General features: G+C 44.3%; 1 protein-coding gene across 2 annotated transcripts in view; it reads left to right on the top strand.

The window, feature by feature from the left end:
- The first annotated feature begins 13619 nt into the window (after positions 1 to 13619).
- The window catches only part of Tmc5 (transmembrane channel like 5), a 72901-nt gene continuing 66861 nt past the window's right edge, over positions 13620 to 19659 (top strand). For both annotated transcript variants that reach the window (XM_017800816.1, XM_017800815.1), the window contains exons 1-2: positions 13620 to 14446; positions 19225 to 19352. In XM_017800816.1, coding sequence (XP_017656305.1) covers positions 13671 to 14446; positions 19225 to 19352 — 904 coding nt within the window. In that variant the 5' untranslated portion in view covers positions 13620 to 13670. The remainder of the gene's footprint in view (positions 14447 to 19224; positions 19353 to 19659) is intronic.

Below are 19659 nucleotides of genomic sequence, written 5' to 3'. Positions count from 1 at the left end.
TTTTTTTGGTCTCTTTGAAGCAGGATCTCCCTGTAGCCTCAGCTGTCCTGGAACTCAGTATGTAGACCAGGCTGGCCTTGCACTCACAGAGATCCGCCTGCCTCTGCCTCCTGAGTGCTGGGATTAAAGGTGTGCGCAACCACGCCCGGCTAGCATTTTGTTTTTAAAAATATTTTATTTATTATTTTTATTTTATGTGTATGACTGTATTGTATGCATGTATGTAAGTGTACCCGTGTTGTGCAATGCCTGCAGAGATCAGAAGAGGGAATCAGATACCCTGGAACTGACGTTATGGATGGTTGTTAGCCACCATGTGGGTGCTGGGAACAGAACCTGCTTTGAAAGAGCAGTTGGTGCTCTTAACAGCTGAGCCATCTCTGCAGTCTGAAACAAACTAAACATCTTGTCTGCTTTGTATTCACAAAATATAATTACCTTTCAAGAATTAAATAAATGTCTTGAAAACTCAGAATTTCCTTGAAGGAAAAACATTAAAAAGAGAGGCATAACCATTTTTGCTAGAGAGTATTTAATTTTTTAAAAGTCACATTTATTTAGTGTGTACGTGTGTGTGTGTGTGTGTGTGTGTGTTGACACATGTATGCCACAGCAAGTGTGTAGAAGCTGTGTGTGTGTGTGTGTGTGTGTGTGTGTGTGTGTGTGTGACACATGTATGCCACAGCAAGTGTGTAGAAGTTGGAGGACAACGTGAAGGAATTGGTTCTCACTTTCCATCATGTGGGTTCTGGGGACTGAACTCTGGCTGTCAGGATTGGCAGCAGGCACCCTTACCTGCTGAGCCATCTTGCCAGCCCCTGATAGTATTTCTGTCTCCCTTCCCTAGTCACAGTTTGGATGCTGCAGGACTAAAATCATAGATTAGTTGAAATCCTAGGCCTTCTTTCCCAAAGGGTGTGACTTTGTGATGATGGATAGGCCTGACTGGGAGGCAGAAACATGCTCTGAAAAGAACCATGGTTCTCGCACTTGCTAATAGTTAGTTACCAGGAAGGCCTTAAGTGAGTGAGTGAAGGTCTTGTTTGCAGGTACTGTTTAGAGGTTGTTCACGCTACCTTTATTTCCTGGTTCTGAGATAAAGGCATTCCAAAGCATTTATTTGTGATGGCACTGAATCTGGCAGCCAAAGAAATTGTCAAGTTTACATAAGCCGGATGAGAAAGAATGAAACAGGAATCAAAATCTCTGTTGACATGCCTGAGCTATAGAAGGCTGGGCACCTGGCCACCACTCTCAGAAATATGGCAGTTACTACCCTCTGTGGGGGTGTGTTTTTGTTTCTGTTTTTCATAGTGCTAGGGATTGAACTCAGGGACACACACACACACACACATACACACACACACTGCATGTGCATGCTAAGAAAGTATATGACCACTGAACTACAACCCCCATCTCCTACACCTGTGAAAGGAATCAGGTTCCAGAAACTCAACAGTGAGAGTTGGGTGGAAATGAGATAGATGCCTGGTGATGAGTGACTGTAATAGTTGAATTTGACTGTGAACTTGACAAGATCTAGAATCACCTGGGAGACAAACCTCTGCACATGCTTGTGAAGATGTTTCTAGATTGGGTTAATTGAGGTGAGAAGACCTGCCATAGCTAGCCTTTAGGAAAACAATGTAAACAATTGTACTAAGCATTGATTTCTCTTGTAATCAAGTTTTATAAGCTAGGCTAAACACATAGCTTTAATATTAAATCATATTCCCTGTTTCTCATGACCCTTCCTTACACCTGGCCCAGAATAATGTGTGTGTGGTGGGGGGGCAGATATATTGCTGAAAGCAGCAACTTTGGAAGAGTGTTGAAAGCAATGGATTATCTATAGTATATGTTGCAAAACAACTTCTGGGTGTAGGCTGATGACAACTGTTTGTGGTCCTATGTGCTGTGCTGGATCATTGGGGGTCAGGAAAGACAAATTCTTCCTGTTAAGACAAAGTTCCTCCTTCCTTTTCCATATCAAGCTTGATGCATCTACCCAGTCCCCCATATTTTAAATTCTAGATTATGTGGAATGAAAAAAAAAAACCAAACTGGTTTCAAGGATGTTCACTGTGGGATTCCAGTTTATGCAACATTTTAGAAAACGCAAAGCTATGTAAACAGAGAACAGATCACTGGTGGTCTAAGGGTGGGAGGGGAGCTGGCTGTAGAAGGCAGTAACAAGGAGTTTTGGGGAGATGAAACTGCTCTACATGCTGAGGATGGTGGGGGTACATATATCTACACACATAAAACTCCTGTGGTAGTCAGTTTTCTGTTACTGTAACAAATATCTGAGCTAATCAGCTTATAAAGAAGAAAGGTTTATTTGGCTCACAGTTTAGAAAGGTTCAGTCTATATCATTGGCCCCTTCGTTTGGGCTTGTGGGCTTGTGGCCACACATCAAGGCAAGGAAACCAAAGAGAGGAGGATGAAGGGGCTAGAGGTATGCTGTCCCTTTCAAGGGCTTCCTACCACTGACTTATGCCTTCCTACTGGGTTCTACCACCTTCCAACAGTAGCATCAGCTGGGGAAACAAGTCTTGAACACATGGATGGGCCTTTTGGGGACATGATCCAAAGTGTAGCAACTATACAAGAAAGATTTCACTGTGTGTTAAAGGTTAAAAAAAGTGCCCATTATAGAGTTTTCCAATTGTTTCACTTTATGAGGGTGCAAAAGCAGCATGTATTCAGGAGAAACAGTACTTCAGATTTTGAACCTTGAGACTTGAATGTTGAAATTCTCCCAGGCTAGAGATGCAAAGAGGATCTTCTCCTGGGCAGCCCTGTGATCACCTGTAATCAACACACATGGCCTGCTTGCTGTGCTGATGAGCAAGATGCTTGCCCAGTTCAGTGTTTCGATTCACAGTATCTTCCAGCTTCCTGGTTGCGGGGGTTACGACCCCATCGTAAGTTGAGGAGTGCCTGCAATGCAATTCTGGCCTCTCATTGTGGCCTTGGAAGGCCCTGAGCCTGCAGCTTTGTTGTATCTCTGTTGTGAAGGACAACATGGCATATCCAAAGGGCTGGTGAAAACCTCCTGGTACAGAGACTCCATATAGGTCTTAAGTAGAAAGACTTTCATGGGAATTTTTCCTTTTTGCATGTGTATGTATGTGTACATGTTCACATGTGTGTAGGTGCATGTGCATACATACAAGGCCAGAAGTTGATATAGGGCACCCTCCTATGGATCAGCAAGGGCTTCTCTGTGCACTCTTCTGCTTTTTATTTTTATTCCCTTGTGTGTATGTGGCACATCTGGGGAGGGGCACACACATGTACATATGTGTGGAGGCTACCACCCACCTTGCTTTTTGAGACAGAGTCTCTCACTGGCCTTGCATTCGCTCAGTAGGCTAGACTGGACGGCCAATGAGTCCCAGAGCCTCCTGTCTCTGCCTCCTCAGCAGGTGCAACACCACATGAGGCTTTTTAAGGTGGGTCCTGAGAATCAAACTTGCACTTTACCAACTGAGCTGTCTTCCAGTCTTTTCTGAGCTCTTTTATGGGCTCTGCTGCCTCTAGCTAGGAGAGGCAGGCATGAACCTGTGTCCTGTCCAGTGAGCTGTTCGTCAGCTGTCTTCGCCAGGGGCACGAGAAGGGAAGGGAATGGAGCTGATCTTGATCCTATGATCAGCAATACGAGTTTTGCAATTTTTCCTTTTACTGCTGTGATGAATGGCAAGTCTGTTTTGATGACAATTTATCACATTTTCTTTGAGGCTTTAAACAGTGTGTTTCGGAAACCTAATAGGCTTTGATGCTAGATGATTTTGATTTACTTCAAAACACCTCTAGCCTATTTGGAGCTTGATGAAGAGAAGCAATTGTGCTGTCAGCTTATTCTAGCTGTTCCTCGACACTTTCCCTAGGCATATACTTTGGTGGTTAACTCTGTACAAATCGTTTTCATTTTAAATGGCTTTGAATCAGGAAAGTTCTTGCCTCCTCCCATTCAGCTTTGTTAAGTGGTTTCTGTTAAGACTTTTAATTTTTTAATTTATTATTCTTAAATGCATTTTTAATTTATTCTTTGAAATTTTCCTATATGTATACAATGTATTTTAATCATATCCACTCCCCACTGTCTTCTCCAACTCTCTTGATGTCCTCATACATATGAACATGGGCGTGGGGCCATCTACTGGAGCATGGGGAACTTACCAGGGACCACACCCTTGAAGAAAAATGACTCTACTTCCTTCAACAGTTAACAACTGCCAATAGCTCCTCAGCTAAGGGGTGGGGACCCATGAACCCTTCCCCACTTCTTGCTGGAATGTTGACTGACTTGATCTTGAGCTCATCTTGTGCAGGACCACAGCTGCTGTGAATTCCCGAGTGCAGCTGTTCTGTCCTGTCCACAAGACACTGTTTTGCCCCCGTGCTCCCTGACCTCTGACTCTTATATTCTTCTACCCCGTCTTCCATGATGTTCTCTTGAGGGGAGGAGTTTGGTATAGATGCCCCATTTAGGGCTGAGCCCTCTACAGTCACTTATTCTCTGCACTTTGACCAGTTGTGAGTCTCTGTGTTAACTGTGGCCCACTGCAAAAAGCAGTTTCTCTGATGAGGACTGAGAGATGAATTGATCTGTCTGTGACGGGAGCTGGAGGGGCAGAAGAAATGTGGGTATTTGGGGTATTTTTGTTTTTAAAAAATATTTTATTTTAATTTAATTTTATTTTTTTGTCTTTTTGAGACAGGGTCTCTTTGTAGCCCCAGCTGTCCTGGAACTCACTATGTAGACCAGGCTGGCCTTGAACTCACAAAGATCCGCCTGCCTCTGCCTCCCAAGTGCTGGGATTAAAGTCATGTGCCACCTTGCCCGGCCCTTATTTTTATTCTACGTGTATGAGTGCATTGCCTGCATGTCCCATATTGTGCAATGCCCTCAAAGATCATTAGAGGGTGTTGGATTCCCCTGGAACTGGAGTTACAGACAGTTGTTAGCTGCCATGTGGGTGCTGGGAACTGAACCCCAGTCCTGTGCAAGAGCATCCAGTGCTCTTACCCACTGACCCATCTCTCCAGCCCTGATAGTTTAGGGTTTTTTTTTTTTTTTAATCTTTAACTGGGGATACAAGTGTGTCCCTGCTTCTGCTTGAGCAATTTTCATTGGTTTCAAAATACAGAAGTAAAGAAGCGAGGCTAGGCTGTGGCTCAGTTGGTAAAGTCCTTGCCCAGCATACATGAAGCCCTGAATTTTATCCCCAGTGTGGTGCTGCACACCTGTAATTTCAGAACTGAGGAGGCAGAGGTAAGAGGATCAGAAGTTCTCAATCATATTTGAGCTACGTAGCAAGATGCCAGCCTGGGATACGTGAGACCCAGCTTATATTCAAACCCTTGTATGCTCATCTGTAAAACCTTAGAACAACTGTGGGGTTTTAAGTCTGTGTATTTGCACAGAAGCAGCAGGCAGCATCCCTTGCTGAGAGGATGAGCCGAGAGCACGCATGTGCATAACTCAGTGTAGGCGTGAAAGTTGCTACTCTAGGAACCACAAGTTTTCTGTTTGTAGATTTCACTATTAATTTAGGTTCCCTGTCCATCCACAGTACTTTCTCTCTAAAGATTTATTTTTACTATTTTAAATTGCTTGTGTGTGTCTGTGTGGGAATGTGCATGTGAGTTCAGGTGCCTGCAGAGGCCAGCTCTTGACCACTGAGCCATCTCTCCAGCACTAATTCTTGATTTTTCTTTGTTACTTTCTTGTGCTATCTTTTTGCAAGCCACATGTGGAACTGTGACTGGCTAGACTCCAAGGGAAAGGAAGAGAGATCAATAAGAGGGAGTACTGATTGTCTTGGGATGACAGTGTAGTGAGGAATAGTCTACTTACCTGCAGTGGTGGGAAATTAGCAGTCATCCATCCCCAGTGACATGGAATACACTCCAACCAAACATCCTGCAAACCTGCTCCTGGGCTCTTCCTTGGAGATAGTTTCACAGTGGGCACAAGGGTTAGGAATCACTGTGTATAGTCATGAATAAAAGGGAACCAGCCAATTAACTGTGAGAAGGAGCAGGAGTCAGTACAATGCAGAATAGTTGCAAAGTAGAGTACATACAGCCGTAAGACCAACAAAACCCTGAAGTGTGAATTCCTAGCTTCAGTTACTAACAGCAAGATGGATCACAAACCAGGTTCATGCTAAGAAGTAAGTAACAAAAAATATAGGTTATGGGGTTGGAGAAATGGCTCAGTGATTAAGACTTCTGGCTTTCTCTTCCAGAGGACCTGAGTTCGATTCCTAACATCCATGTCAGGTGGCACACATATCCCTGTAACTCTAGCTCCAATGGATCTGACACCCTCTTCTGCCCTCTGCAGCACCTTTACACACATGCACAACCCCCATACACACATAGGCATAATTAAAAATAAAATAACATGTAATTTTTATTATATATAAAATATGTTAAAACATTTAAATACTAATCATAAATAGCTTGAATGTCATGCAATCATCCCTCAGTACCTGCAGGGGACTACTTCCAGGACCTGGTTGACATCAAGTCTGTAGATACTTAAATCCCTTCTGTAAAACAGCACAGTATTTGTATATAACCTAGAAATATCCTCGAGTGTACTGTAAATGCACTCTAAGCTACTTATGATGCTGGGTGCAATGTGCATTCTTATACTGTGTTTAGGGAATAAAGACCAGAAGAAAGTCCCTGTGTGCTCAGTCAGTACAAATGTGAGTTCTCTTTTCAAATACTCTTTGCCAGTGGGTTGGATAACTGCATAGATATAGGACATCAGATGCAGAGGGCTGGCTGTATTTGTTAATGGTTTTTTGTTTTGTTTTGTTTTGTTTTTAGTTTTTTTGTGTTTTTTTTCCTCTCTTTTAGGCTCTAAACTTCAGTGTAGTCTATTTTAAATTTACTTATTTATTTATATTTTATATGTATGAATGTTTTGCCTACATATATGCAGGTACACCCATGTGTGCAATGCCCACAGAGGGCAGAAGAGAACATCAGACCCCCTGAAAATGAAGTTATGGATGGTTGTTAGCCAACATGTGGATGCTGGGAACCAAACCTGGGTCCTTTGCAAGAGTAGCCAGTGCTCTTAACCACTCAACCATCTCTCCAGCCTCTGAGTCTATTTTTTAAGTTATTAAAATAAAATAAGCCTAGAAGACATTTGAGCCAGCCTCACATCTGACAGATACACAAAATGAGGTCTTCGTGTCGAGTCAGAGGCTGATTTTCAGGACACTTGGCTCTGCGTGGAATCAGGAATATTCAGGTCAGACCAGCATCAGAAATTAGAACCATTTATAAGTCATCCAGTCACTGGCAAAAGCCAGGCTGCTGAAGATAAGGGTGACGAACAGAATGCACGGTTTATTTCACCATAAAGAAATGATCAAAGTTTAAGGAGGGATATGTTTTTCCCTGAGTTGATCATTATCCAAGGCGTATGCAACCCCAGATATCTCATTGAACCTCGGGACTGTGTGAAAATATAGCACATCAGTAAAAAATAAAACTAATTTCATAGAAGCCATCTTCAGAGAAGCCAGAGGGTCCATGACATCAGCAGTTCCCAACAACATCTTCAGACCAAGTTATGTTGGGCAGAGTTCCTGTGATTTGGGACAAAGTGAGAAAAAATAAAGTTAAAAGAGCAAATTTCCACAGAGCTGAATTTATTCAGTTCTGGATTCCCTTTCCTCTTTAGGAAGATTTGTATTCGCATGTTTTCATTGTCAATAGTGGTGGGTTCAGGAAGACATTTTCAGGGCTGGAGAGGTGGCTCAGTGGTTAAGACCACTGGCTGTTCTTGTAGAGGACCCAGGTTCAGAGTCCAGTACCCACATGGTAGCTAACTGTCCTTAGTTCCAGTTCTAGGGGATCTGACACCCTCTTCTGGCCTCCATGGGCATTGCATGACATGAGTGCACTTACATATATTTAGGCAAATAGCGGCTCATTTATTGGCTCCTCCAAGAGTTAGAGGAGTTGGGAGTAGGGTTCATGAAGCAGCTTCCCGGGTCATCTGGCAATCGACTCAACACTACTTGTGTGTGGTTATTTCTTCCTGTCTTCTTCTCAACCCCATTCTGTGAGCCAGAGTTTTATAACCTACATACATCCTTCTGCATATTTTATTTGTTTTTCTGTCTTTCTGTACGTGTGTGTGCATGTGTGTGTACGCGTGTGTGTTCATGCCTGTGACTGAAGGCAGTGTGTACATGCCATGGCATGTGTGTGGTGGTCAGAGGACAACTCGAGGGTCAGTCTTTACCTTCTTTTTACCTTTTTGGAGACAGGGTCTCTTGCTGTTTCCTACTGCATGCACCAGGCTAGCTGGCTGGTGAGCTTCCAGGGATTCCCCTTCCTCCCCTTCCTTCCCACCTTGCTATAGGAACACCAGGATTACAGATGTGTGCTACTGTGCTTTATGGGGATTTGGACTCGGGTACTCATGCTTGCATGAGTGAGTGTTTTACCCACTGAATCATCCCTCCAGCCCCTTTCTGCGTACCTCAAATACCTCTAGATAACTTAAATAGCTAACACAATGTAAATGCTATGGATATAGTTATGTTGTACTATTTAGGAAATAATAACCAAGAAGTCTGTACATGCTCAGTACAGACACATTAGCTTTTGTTTTGTTGTTGACACAGAGTCTCTTTCTGTAGCCCAAGCTGACCTTGAAATCCCAAGCCTCTACCTCCCATGGACTCATGGCTATGCACCATTACACCTGGCTGAGACATTTAAAAACTTCTATTGAGTTTGTTCTTTCACAATTTCATATATGTATATCATGCATTCTGGTTATGATAACCATCCCTGATCAACCTGAGAATATTGGAGGAATAAATGACCAGATGTGAAACTCAAAATTTCAAGGACTTAACCCCTAAAAAGTTTATTTCTGGCTCATGAAAAGCTACTGTGGCGTTAAGGCAGTGTGGCCTGCACTATATGCAGATACAAAGGACAAGGCTGATGGGCGGGTCCCGTCTGGGGTGTCACTGGTTACCATGGCAGTGGCAAAGGGAGCAGATGGAAAAGGGGCTCTGAAATGTCGTCCTTTGGAAGTGGCCCGGCCAGTGAGGCACACAGCCTTCGGGTCTGCCTCTATGCTCACTACAGTGACCTGGAGGGGACCCCAGGGTCCCTTTCCCTCTCAGTCTCTGAAGCTGGAGCTGGAGTTGTCAGAGCTCCAAAGCGCCTTGCTCACCCATGACCAGCACTCTATTGTTATCTGATCCACCTGGAAGGGTTCTGAGCATAAATCCTGTTCTGAAATTGATCCTCAGAAGTATTGCTGTCTTGAAAAGCTGGTCTGGTTTCCCTTCACCAATACCAAGTGTTACATAACCTGTGCTATTTCCCTGCAGCCTGGGCTAATAAGAAACTTGAAGTAAAATGTAGTTCTCAGCTGGGCATGGTGGTGCACACCTGTAATCCCAGCACTCAGAAAGTGAAGGCAGGAGGCGTTGAAGGCCAGGCTTTGTCACATAGTGAGGCCAGCCTGAGCTACATGAGGTCCTGTCTTTAAAAAAAGTCCTCAGTTACTGTCACTGTGTCAACCTAGGGATTATGCAGGATTGTTCCCTCTTCTGTGTGATTGTAAGATCACACATTGTGCATTGTGATGATGCAGTGTTCGCCAAAGGTTTTCAAGGTTACACTATTTTTTTTGTGTGTGGTAGAACCTAGAACTTTGTATCTGCTGAGCTAAAACCCCAAGGCCTTGGAATGACTTAATTTTCTTCCATCCCATCTCCACACCCCACTGGTGATTGAATCCTCACTCTTGAACTTATCAAATGGTGTACCTCTGAGCTGTAGCCCCGCCTCCGCCCTTTTCCTTTCTTCTGTGATTTTTTTAACTTCTACAAAAACTTTATTGAGAATTTTGTACATGCATATAAGCTGTTTTGATCAAATCCATGCCCACTCCCTCCCCTCCAACATTCCCCTCTGAAGAGGTAACCCTAAAATCTTTTAAGGATTAGATACAAGCTCCCAAATACTTTTGACATTTTTGGCCTTTGGAACAGAGTATGTTGCTAACAGGCCCAAGGATATTTAGACTTTTAGCCAAGAAACTGTTATTTTTATCACTAGAAGTTCAGTCAGGTGCTTTATACTTTCTGTGGGGCACAGGTGAAGGTATACTGGGGACGTAGACGAGAGATAGAAAAATGATGGAAAACCTCCTGGTGCCTGGGAGTGGGAGATGTCCAACGTCAAGGCCTGGGTGCCCAGGACCACGTGTGGAGTCAAGACCATAGCTGGTCATCAAGGGAGGTGGGGAAGTTCATTCTTGAGAATCAGTCCTCCCAAGACTAGAAACTGCAAATGACAAAAACCTCCCCTTTCCCCATCATAAGTCTAACACAGAGGCAAAGGCACTGCCAAGCACAACCTGGGTCTTCAGGGGGAGAAGGGGTTTGGAAATGCAGTCACCCAAAGAAGGCTAAAACTGTTGCCCAACATCAGGAAGCCTTCCATCCTCCAATTTGCACCACCATCAGCCTACCACCAGAGAAATGTGGAACTGTGGCTCATGGTTGGGGACCAAAGGTCCAGCTCACAGGAATGGACCACAGCCCCAGGTTCACAGCAGGGGCCCACAGCTCTAGCTCATGGGAGAGGACCACAGCTTCAGGTTCACAGGAAATAGCCACTGTTCTAGGTTCATGAGAGGGGTTATAATTTCAATTATGCTAGTTTCCTGTCTCCATCACTCTGGTCACATTATTATGCTTCTGTTGTTTTTAAATTTTTATTTATTATTTTTATTTTGTTTTTTGTGTATGAGTGTTTTGCCTGCATGTGTGTAAGTGTACCTGTGTCATGCAACGCCTGCAGAGGCCTGAAGAGGGCATGGTATCCTCTGGAACTGGAGTTACAGACAGTTGTTAGCCACCATGTGGGGTGCTGGAAATTGAACCTGGATCCCCTGCAGGAGTAGTTAGTACTCTTAACCACTGAGCCATCTCTCCAGCCCTCAACCCTAAGTTATATTAAAAGGAGAATGTAATGATTCAGGTATCCCATGACCATCTGTCTCAGTTACAGCTGGATCCAGGGGCTACATCCACATCACCAGCATTTGATCACGTCTCTCTTGGTGTGCTTTCTCCCTTCCATCATCACTTTTAGGCAAACCTTCCCCATCTGTAACCAACGGAAGCTTCAAGCTTAAACTTACTAGCTCCAACTTCAACAAAGCCCCTAGAATTGAATCTCCCCAGCTTCACCTGAGTGATGTGTGCCCTGACCCAATCAGTATGGTCAGGAAGAAAAGCATTTCCATTGAGTCCCATGTCCACATCCAGCCTGCAGAGAAGAGGTGGTACCCAGGGAAACAAGTTACCACAACAGAGAGAAACGGATGCTGGGAAGGAACAAAGGGAAGGAAAGCTGACTTCCATGGTGCTGAGCCATAAGGAACTGAGTCCGCACACAAACATTCTGAATGCACAGGGGACGGTGCAAAGTTAATATTGTCTTAAGTTTCAATTATGCAAAGCCTAACCCTTCTTTACACAGAGATCAATTTGTGTACATTGGCTAAGCTTTAAAATGTTCTACTTCCTGTCAGGAGCCATGCTTGACATAAGCATTGGAAATTAGAAGAGTGCCACTCTAAGAGTTTCTGAGCTTTCTGCTTCAGCGGTCAGGGCTGACAGGCTATACCTGTATGATAAATCAGGTCTTCTAGAAAGTTAGTTTCGGTTTGGACTGCGGGCACCGGAAGATGCAGCTACATGCTGTATCCATAGTAAGTTGTTTGTTTCTGTTAGAAAAATCACCTTGGTGACCCCAACTCCGAGTCATACAAAAAGGAGCTGTGAGAAGCCCACGATTAATTCTTTCTGAAGATCACTCCCCAACCTGTACCTGCCTTCCTTTTGATAAATTCCTTGTATAACTTCAGACTTTTGTCTGAGTGTCTTTCTTGTTGAAGACCCAAGCCTGGTGGGCTTGCCCGGCGTTCGACAACTTCCTGCTTCAAAAGCACCGTATCTACCTAATCATGCAGACTTGAAACTATGACAACGGTTATTTTATTTTCCATGTTTAATACCCTTCCCATATTGGCACAGCAACAAATCCTGTTGACTCTTCTTTTAAGCTTTCCTCTCTATGTATTATTTTCTTCTCTTTCCCCACTGATACTACCCTAGTAGCTCCAGGTTTGCCTCCTAATCTTTTAGAAAAAAGAGCACCCTGTTCTCAGTAAGGCTGGTCCAAACCCTGCAGGACTGACTTGGGGTATGAGCCCCACGTCTTTCCTCATTCCTGAGCCAAATCCTGTGGCCAAGTGAATGGTGGACGCTGATTGGTGTCCACCAGGGTGAGGTCATGTGACCATAATGGAGTTGACCAGAAGTGCAGTCAGAGCTTTCTGTATCATCTGGACTGAGGATGGGCGTGAGGAAGATGCCTAGGGCAGGGTGGGAATCAGGACCTCATCATTTTGAACTGGAGGGTATGCGATGTCTGAAGAGCTCATGTAACTCATAAAATCATATTTTTTTAAACGGAGATGATCTGAGCAATTATGTCCTTATCTGAATCTCCTGTCTAATTTACACGAACTGTTCATCCTTCATGTACTCGTGCCAGTCTGTGCTTTGAACCCTAGAAACACAAGAGCAATCAGAATGTTAGGGCTAGGTGTGGTGGCCTATAGAACCTATAATCCTAGCACTCAGGACTGAGGCAGGAGAATTGTGAGTTCCAGACCACACGGCTACATGGCAAGAACTTGTTTCTAAAACACTACCAAACAAACAAACTGCTCAAAAAGTTCTTGTTCCTTTGGGCTGAGGATGTAGTTCAGTTGGTAAGGTGCTTGCCTAGCATGCACAAAGCCTAGTACTACATAAACTGAGTCTGAAGGTGTGATGGTGCATGTCTATAATCCCTGTACTCAGAAGCTGGAAGCAGAGAAGTCAGAAGCTCAAGGTCATCCTCAGTTACATAGTGAGCTCAAGGTCATCCTCAACTACATAGTGAGCTCAAGGCCAGCTTAGGCTACATGAAACTCTGTCTCAAAAGCAACAATAACAAAATGCTCTTGTTCCTTCTAATCTTTAGTTCATTGCTTCCACTCTACAACAATGGAGATGTATTATTTAAGACGTCAGTAGTTTGAACAAGATGCAAGTTTAATCTCCCCCATAGTAAGTCTGAGCTGCTATGGCTCTGCTCTGAGGAGTTGCCCACAGCCAACTCGCCATGTGTTGTATTCTTGTCCTCATGAGCACTGATCTACCCAAACTCAAAACGACAACACACACCAAGCCCCATTCCAGTCCACAGGAAGCAGAGGATGGAAAAAAGGAGGAATGACCCCTGTCCTTCAACAGTGTGACCTGGAATTTATATATAGTACTTCCCCTGGCATGCCATTGACCACTCCCAAAGCTTCATCTAGGTGCATGGAAGGCTTAGGTTCACAACCTAATCATTATTCTCAGCCCATGTATACCCAGCTATCGGATACTGGACAGATATTAGAAGAAAATCAGCAATTTATGCAAGAAAGAAAGAAAAAAGACTGACTTTCCTTTCTGTTTTGATTTTCAGGTTAAGAAAAAGATCCCCTTGTGACTGATGTGTTAGCATGCCTAGGTGAAGGCTCTATACCAGCATGTCTTCCTACCATAGGAATATTGGCTACAAAGAGGATGATGATTATCCTGGCTATCCAGGGTCTCAGAACTATACTCAGGGCTATTTGAAAACTCAGAATTATCAAGAATTTCCAGGTTCTCTGGACAGTCCAAACTCCTACCGCACCAGGAGCAATCCATATTCTTCAGACTCTAGAACAAATCCAGACTATCCCGGCTCTCTAGCAGAACCAGACTATCCAAGAACTCTGAGTAACCCAGAATATCCCAACAGCAGGAGTAACCTGAACTCTGCAGAGTCCAGAAGAAGGCCAGACTATCATGAGTCTTTACCAGAGCCAGACTATACTGACTTCCAGAGCAATCCATACCATGCAGGTTCATCCAGACAGCCTGACTACCTTGGGGCTCAGTCCTATCCTGGTTTTTCAGGATCCGGAAGCAGTGGAAACTATGCAGGCTCCAGAATCAATCCAGGTTATTTGGGATCCTTGGAAGAACCAGACTACCCAGAAGCTCAAGGCAGCTCCGATCCTCATGTCCCCAGAGTCAACTCCAGAAGGGATGTAGGCTATGCCAGGTCCAGAATCAATCCCCACCTAGACATGCTGGGGAAGCCTGATTACCCAGGTGCTGAGAATCAACCAAACTCTCCCCATTTTTATGGAAATCCAGACTATCCTGGCGCCGAGGACCTGCAGAATGCTCCAGACTTTTGGGGAGAACCTGATTATCTAGATGCTAAAGATGGTCATGGCTATGGCTCTTCCAAGACCCCAGAAATCACCAGGAGGTAAGTGGGGATTGAGTGCTAGATCATTAAGTCAATGGGAATTGGTCTATGTGATTTTGATTAAGGACATGTATTAGTTACCTTTGTATTATCTCTGACTGCTCAAGTCAGCATTCCAAGAGGCACCTATGATCCCATCAAGCCTCTGCTTTTCATCTTTTACTTTCTGACCTGTGGGAGAGGCTATACCCCTTCACTTGCAGACATTGATGAATGAGGATGCCACAATGCCAGCCCAAGACAAGCCTAACTGATCTTGGTTCTGTCTCTTCTCTGCTTCAACCTGTGCTCCAAGTCAGCGGTTCCTGACCTTGACTGATCCTTAGAGATAGTCTATTGTCTGGGTTCCTTTAAAAATAGTATAACTTGGGGCTGAAGAGATGGCTCAGCAGTTAAGAGCATAGGCTGCTCCTACAGAGGACCCAGGTTCAGTTCCCAGCACCCACATGGTGGCTAACAACTGTCTATAATTCCATTCCCAGGGGATCTGACTCCCTCTCCTGGCCTCCACAGACATTGCATGCACAGGCACAGTTACATGCATGCAGAAAAATACACGCATAGAATAAAAATAATTAATTAATTAATAAAATATAACTTTGGCGGCAAAAGGAGGAAGGAAGACCCAAGCAAGTTCAAGGCTAGCCTGGTCAACATAGCGAGGCCATGTCTCAAAAACCCAATACTAACACTAATAACTGCAATAATAATAGAATAGTGAGCCCAACCTCCGGGGCTTCTCCTTTCATTGTCTAGGATGAGATTTGGGAAGTGGCACATACAAAAGTGGGAATCACTGGTGGCTGGAGAGATGGCTCAGTGGTTAAGAGCACTTCCTGCTCTTGCAGAGAATCTGAGTTCAGCACTCACATTAGGTGGCTCACAGCTGCCTGCAATTCCAGCTCTGGGGGATTGATGCTCTATTTTGGCCTCTTAGAGCTCACATATACACACATACAGACATACACACTCATACACAGACAGACATGCACATATACACATAGTTAAAAATAAAATAAATCAAAATTTGAGAATCATTACTACAGGTTAAGAGTGTGTGTGTGTGTGTGTGTGTGTGTGTGTATGTGTGTGTGTCTGTATGTGTCTGTGTATGTGTGTGTGTGTCCATGCACATATGTACAGAGGTCAAAGGATGACTTCCAGTGTCTTCCTCTATCACTCTCGACCTTGTTCCCATGAGACAGGGTCTCTCACTGAACCTGGAGCTCGCTTTTAACTATGCTTGGGACCAGAGAACTCCCAGCATCTGCCTGGCTCTGCCCCCGTGCCAATACTGGGGTTATAGGCATACAAGGCCATGTTCAGTTTTTATGTAACTACTGGGGACTCAAACTCATGCCCTCATGCTTGCGTAGCAAGTGCTCTTGTCTACTGAGCCATCTCAGTCCAAGGATACTTGGTTTTTATGGCATTCCACTTATATACCAAGTGCTCTCTGGCCTCCCACCTCTATTTATGCTATTCCTTATCTTTTCAGTTCCTTCCTTGAACTACATGTGGCTCTATCCCCCTAATCTCTTCTCAAATGTCTCCTTTCCATGCAGGCTTCCTCTCAAACCCTCAGCCAGAATCCTCCTATCCTTCCTCTGAGCTGCTCAGGCCTGTCCTCTGATACTCACTGGCTTCTACTCCCAACTGCTCATAGCTGTGCCTAAAAACACCTGCCAGATTGTACTGGGATACTTCTTGGAGGAAATACCACAAATCTTTACCTTTTGTATTAGTTACTTTTCTGTGACTGTGATAAAACACCATGATCAAAAGCGGCTTATAGAAAAAAAAGTTTATTTTGCAGTACCTGATTCCAGAGGGATAAGAGTCCATCAGGGGAGATGCACAGCAGCAAGCAGCAGGCATGGCAGCAGAAGCCGAAAGCTAGAGCTCACATATCCAATCACAAACATGAAGTAAAGAGAGTGAACTGGAAGTGAGGCAAAGCTATGAACACTCAAAGCCGCCCCCAGTGACACACTTCCTCCAGCAAGGCCGCAGTGACACACTTCCTCCAGCAAGGCTGCACCTCCTAAAGATTCCATGACCTCCCCAAACAGCACCACCAGCTGGAGACAAAGTGATCAAATACATGAGCCCACGGGGGACATTTCTCATTCAAACCACCACATTCCAGTCCCTGCCCCATCCCCCCAAGCTCATAGACATATCATAATGCAAAATGTACTTTGAAGGAAGAATGCCTGGATTCGAAAGGGCCCTGAGCTAACTTCTAAAGGGCCCTATACTGGGTTGAAGTAGACCTTAGGTAAATCTCAGGTCCAAGTTAATTTCCAACCCAGGCACTGTATAAAATCCCCAACCCCAAGACTGTGTTATCTGAGAAAACAAATAACAGCCCCTATTGTCTCAAAGCCTTCAAACCCTGTCACCCTGCTCAGTTCCGATCTAACATTTTCTAATACACTTGATCTAACTTTGAAAGTCCCCATAGTCTAACATTGTCAACACTGTTCAAAAGTCCAAAGTTCAAAGTCTCTTCTGACTCAAGATAAAACACCCACAAACTTCCCATTCTAAATAAATAAATAAATAAATAAATAAATAAATAAATAAATAGGGGTTTAGTGAGGAAATACCAGACGAAAACAAGACCCAGAAGAGCAAACACTAAACCCTACAGCTCCACATCTATGTCTGGGACCTTAGTTCCAAAAGGCTTAGGTGATTCTATTCCTCCAACTTTGCTGTTCCTCTCTGTGTCTGCTTTCTTTGACAGCTGTCTCCTGGTTCTGGCAGCTCCAACATCTCGGGGTCTCTACTGCATCCCAGTCTTCACCTTCACTGCTTCACACCGGCCTCGCACACCTTCCTTACCTCTCAAGGTCCTCTTGCAATGACTCCAACACTGATGCACATTGCCTGGCCTCGGCGACTCTCAGACATCTTGGAGACAGAATTTATAGCCGCCTAGGTCTTGTTTCTTCTTGCCTCCACAGCCAGTACCACATGGACAATACTGCCAAGTTCCTCTGCCAGCTTGGATGAATGCTTGGCTCCTTGAATCACATTATCAGAAGCTTGTGTATGGTGTTGTTTTATAGTAGCAGAAAACTCCTTAGGTCTTTTCTTTTCAACAGTTGGGAGCTGAGCTGGGGGAGTTCTTGACTTTCCCTTTGTTCTAGTGCGGAGCAGGAGGCCTCTCCTTACTGGCACTAATCTCAAGTTACAATCTCTCCCAGCACCTGCCTTGGCTTCAACATTAAGCTTCCTAATGCTCTTTTTCTTTCCAAACTGTACATTTTGTTTTTTCTGCTCCACTTGCTCTTTTTCATTGTAGACCTGCATAAGTAAAACAGGTAATAATCAAGTCATAGATTAGATTCCATAGTATGCTGCCTTGAAATTTCCTCCATAAAAGAAATAAGCCCACTACTTTTTAATGTAGTCTCAGGCAAATTTAAGACACAGGTAGAAGGCAGCCAGATTCTTTGCCAAAATATCTCAGGATTGGCCTCTAGCCCAGTTGCTGCTAAAGTTCTTGGTTCCCTCTGGAGCCTCCTGAGCTTGGCCTCTACAGTTCACATTGCTCTTGGCACTAATGTCTTCCAGGCCTCTACTAGAATAGTCCATCAAGCTCTGCTTATAACATTCAACCATTTATATAGTCTAGAGTTCCAAAGTCTTCCACATTTCTCCAAAAACAACATGATCAGTTTCTTCACAGCAACAGTATACTCTCTGGTACCAATTTCTGTATTAGTTAATTTCTATTGCTATGATAAGACATCACATTAAAAAGCAACTTAAGGAAGAGTTTATTTTGGCTTCGAGTTCCAGGAATACGAGTTCATCATGGTGGGGAGGCATGGCAGCAAGTGACAGCAAGTGACAGGAGCAGGAAGCCGAGCACTCATGTCTCCAACTACAAGCATGAAAGAGAGAAAATTATAAGTGGAATGAGGCCATAAACTGTCAAAGCGTGCCCCCAGTGACATACTTCCTCCAGCAAGGCAATATCTCCTAAAGGTTCCATGACTTCCCCAACTGGGGACAAAGTGTTCAAATACATGAGCCTATGGAGGATATTGCTGATTCAAACCACCACACATTTGCATCTCTGTTGCCTACCCTATACCTAACATATGGCTGGCATTTAGTCAGAATTCTGGAAGTGATGAATGGATGAATTATGAATGGATGACTGGGTAAATGGGTGAATGAGTAGATGATGAATTACTGCGTGGATGAGTGATGGATGTATTGTTTCCCTTACACTACTTGATAGATTGAGATTGTGTCAGTCAGACTTTCTGCCATTATGACAAGACACTAGGCATAAACAAATTAAAGGAGGAGGATTTATTTTGGCTCATGGTTTCAAAGGTTTCAGTCCATCATGGTGGGGAAGGTGTGGTGAAGTAGAACAGCTCACATTTGGTGGCCAAGAAGAAGAGAAATGGAGTGAGGAAAGAAAAAGAGGCGGGAGGGAGAGAGGGAAGAAGGGAGGGAGGAAGAGAAAGAGAAGATGCATTCAGGCTTATTTTTCCTGGTTTCTTCTTGATTCCATCTGGGCCCCCAGCCATAGGATGGTGCTGCCTACATTCAAGGTGGGGCTCCCTCCTTAGTTAACCCTCTCTGGAAACACCCTCACAGACATACCCAGAGGTGTGCTTTAGAATTCTCCTAGACCCTTCTCAGTCTAATCAAGGTGACAGCAAGGTGAACCATCACAGGGAGCCAGCCTTTGGGATTCCAGAGTACTCAGCAGACCATGTTCAGTGTGGCTCTTGTTTTCTTTGCAGGAGCAATGACCCCTTGAATGTGCTTGGGAGACAGAATGAAGATTACCATGAAAGCATAGAAATGGCATCCATGGAGATGGCAGGTCCACAGGGCCACGTTCTGCCAGGCAATCCTAGAAATGGCTATGGTAAGCTTATGTTATGATGGCCTTAGTGTGCTCAGAAGAAAGCAAAAGGCAGTGCATGAAGGAGTGCCATAGCAGCAGTGTTGTCCTGTCCTCCCCCTCAGATACCCTCCTCACATACAGAAACCGAGAACCTGGTATCTAGGGAAGCCAGGTATCACCAAGGATCAAAGAAGGAGAGGTGAGGAGAGGGAGAAGGAGAGGAGAGGGGAAGGGAGGAGAGGGGAAGGGAGGGAGGAGAAGGAGATGATGAAGACAAAAAGGAGAAAGGGAAAGAAAGGAAGGGGAGGGGAAGGAGAGGGAGAAGGGA

The sequence above is a fragment of the Nannospalax galili genome, unplaced genomic scaffold (assembly GCF_000622305.1).
Source record: "Nannospalax galili isolate Female #2095 unplaced genomic scaffold, S.galili_v1.0 scaffold381, whole genome shotgun sequence".
Lineage (NCBI taxonomy): Eukaryota > Metazoa > Chordata > Mammalia > Rodentia > Spalacidae > Nannospalax > Nannospalax galili.
The sequence above is the reverse complement of the archived record's forward strand: the minus strand, read 5'-3'. Positions and strand labels throughout refer to the sequence as shown.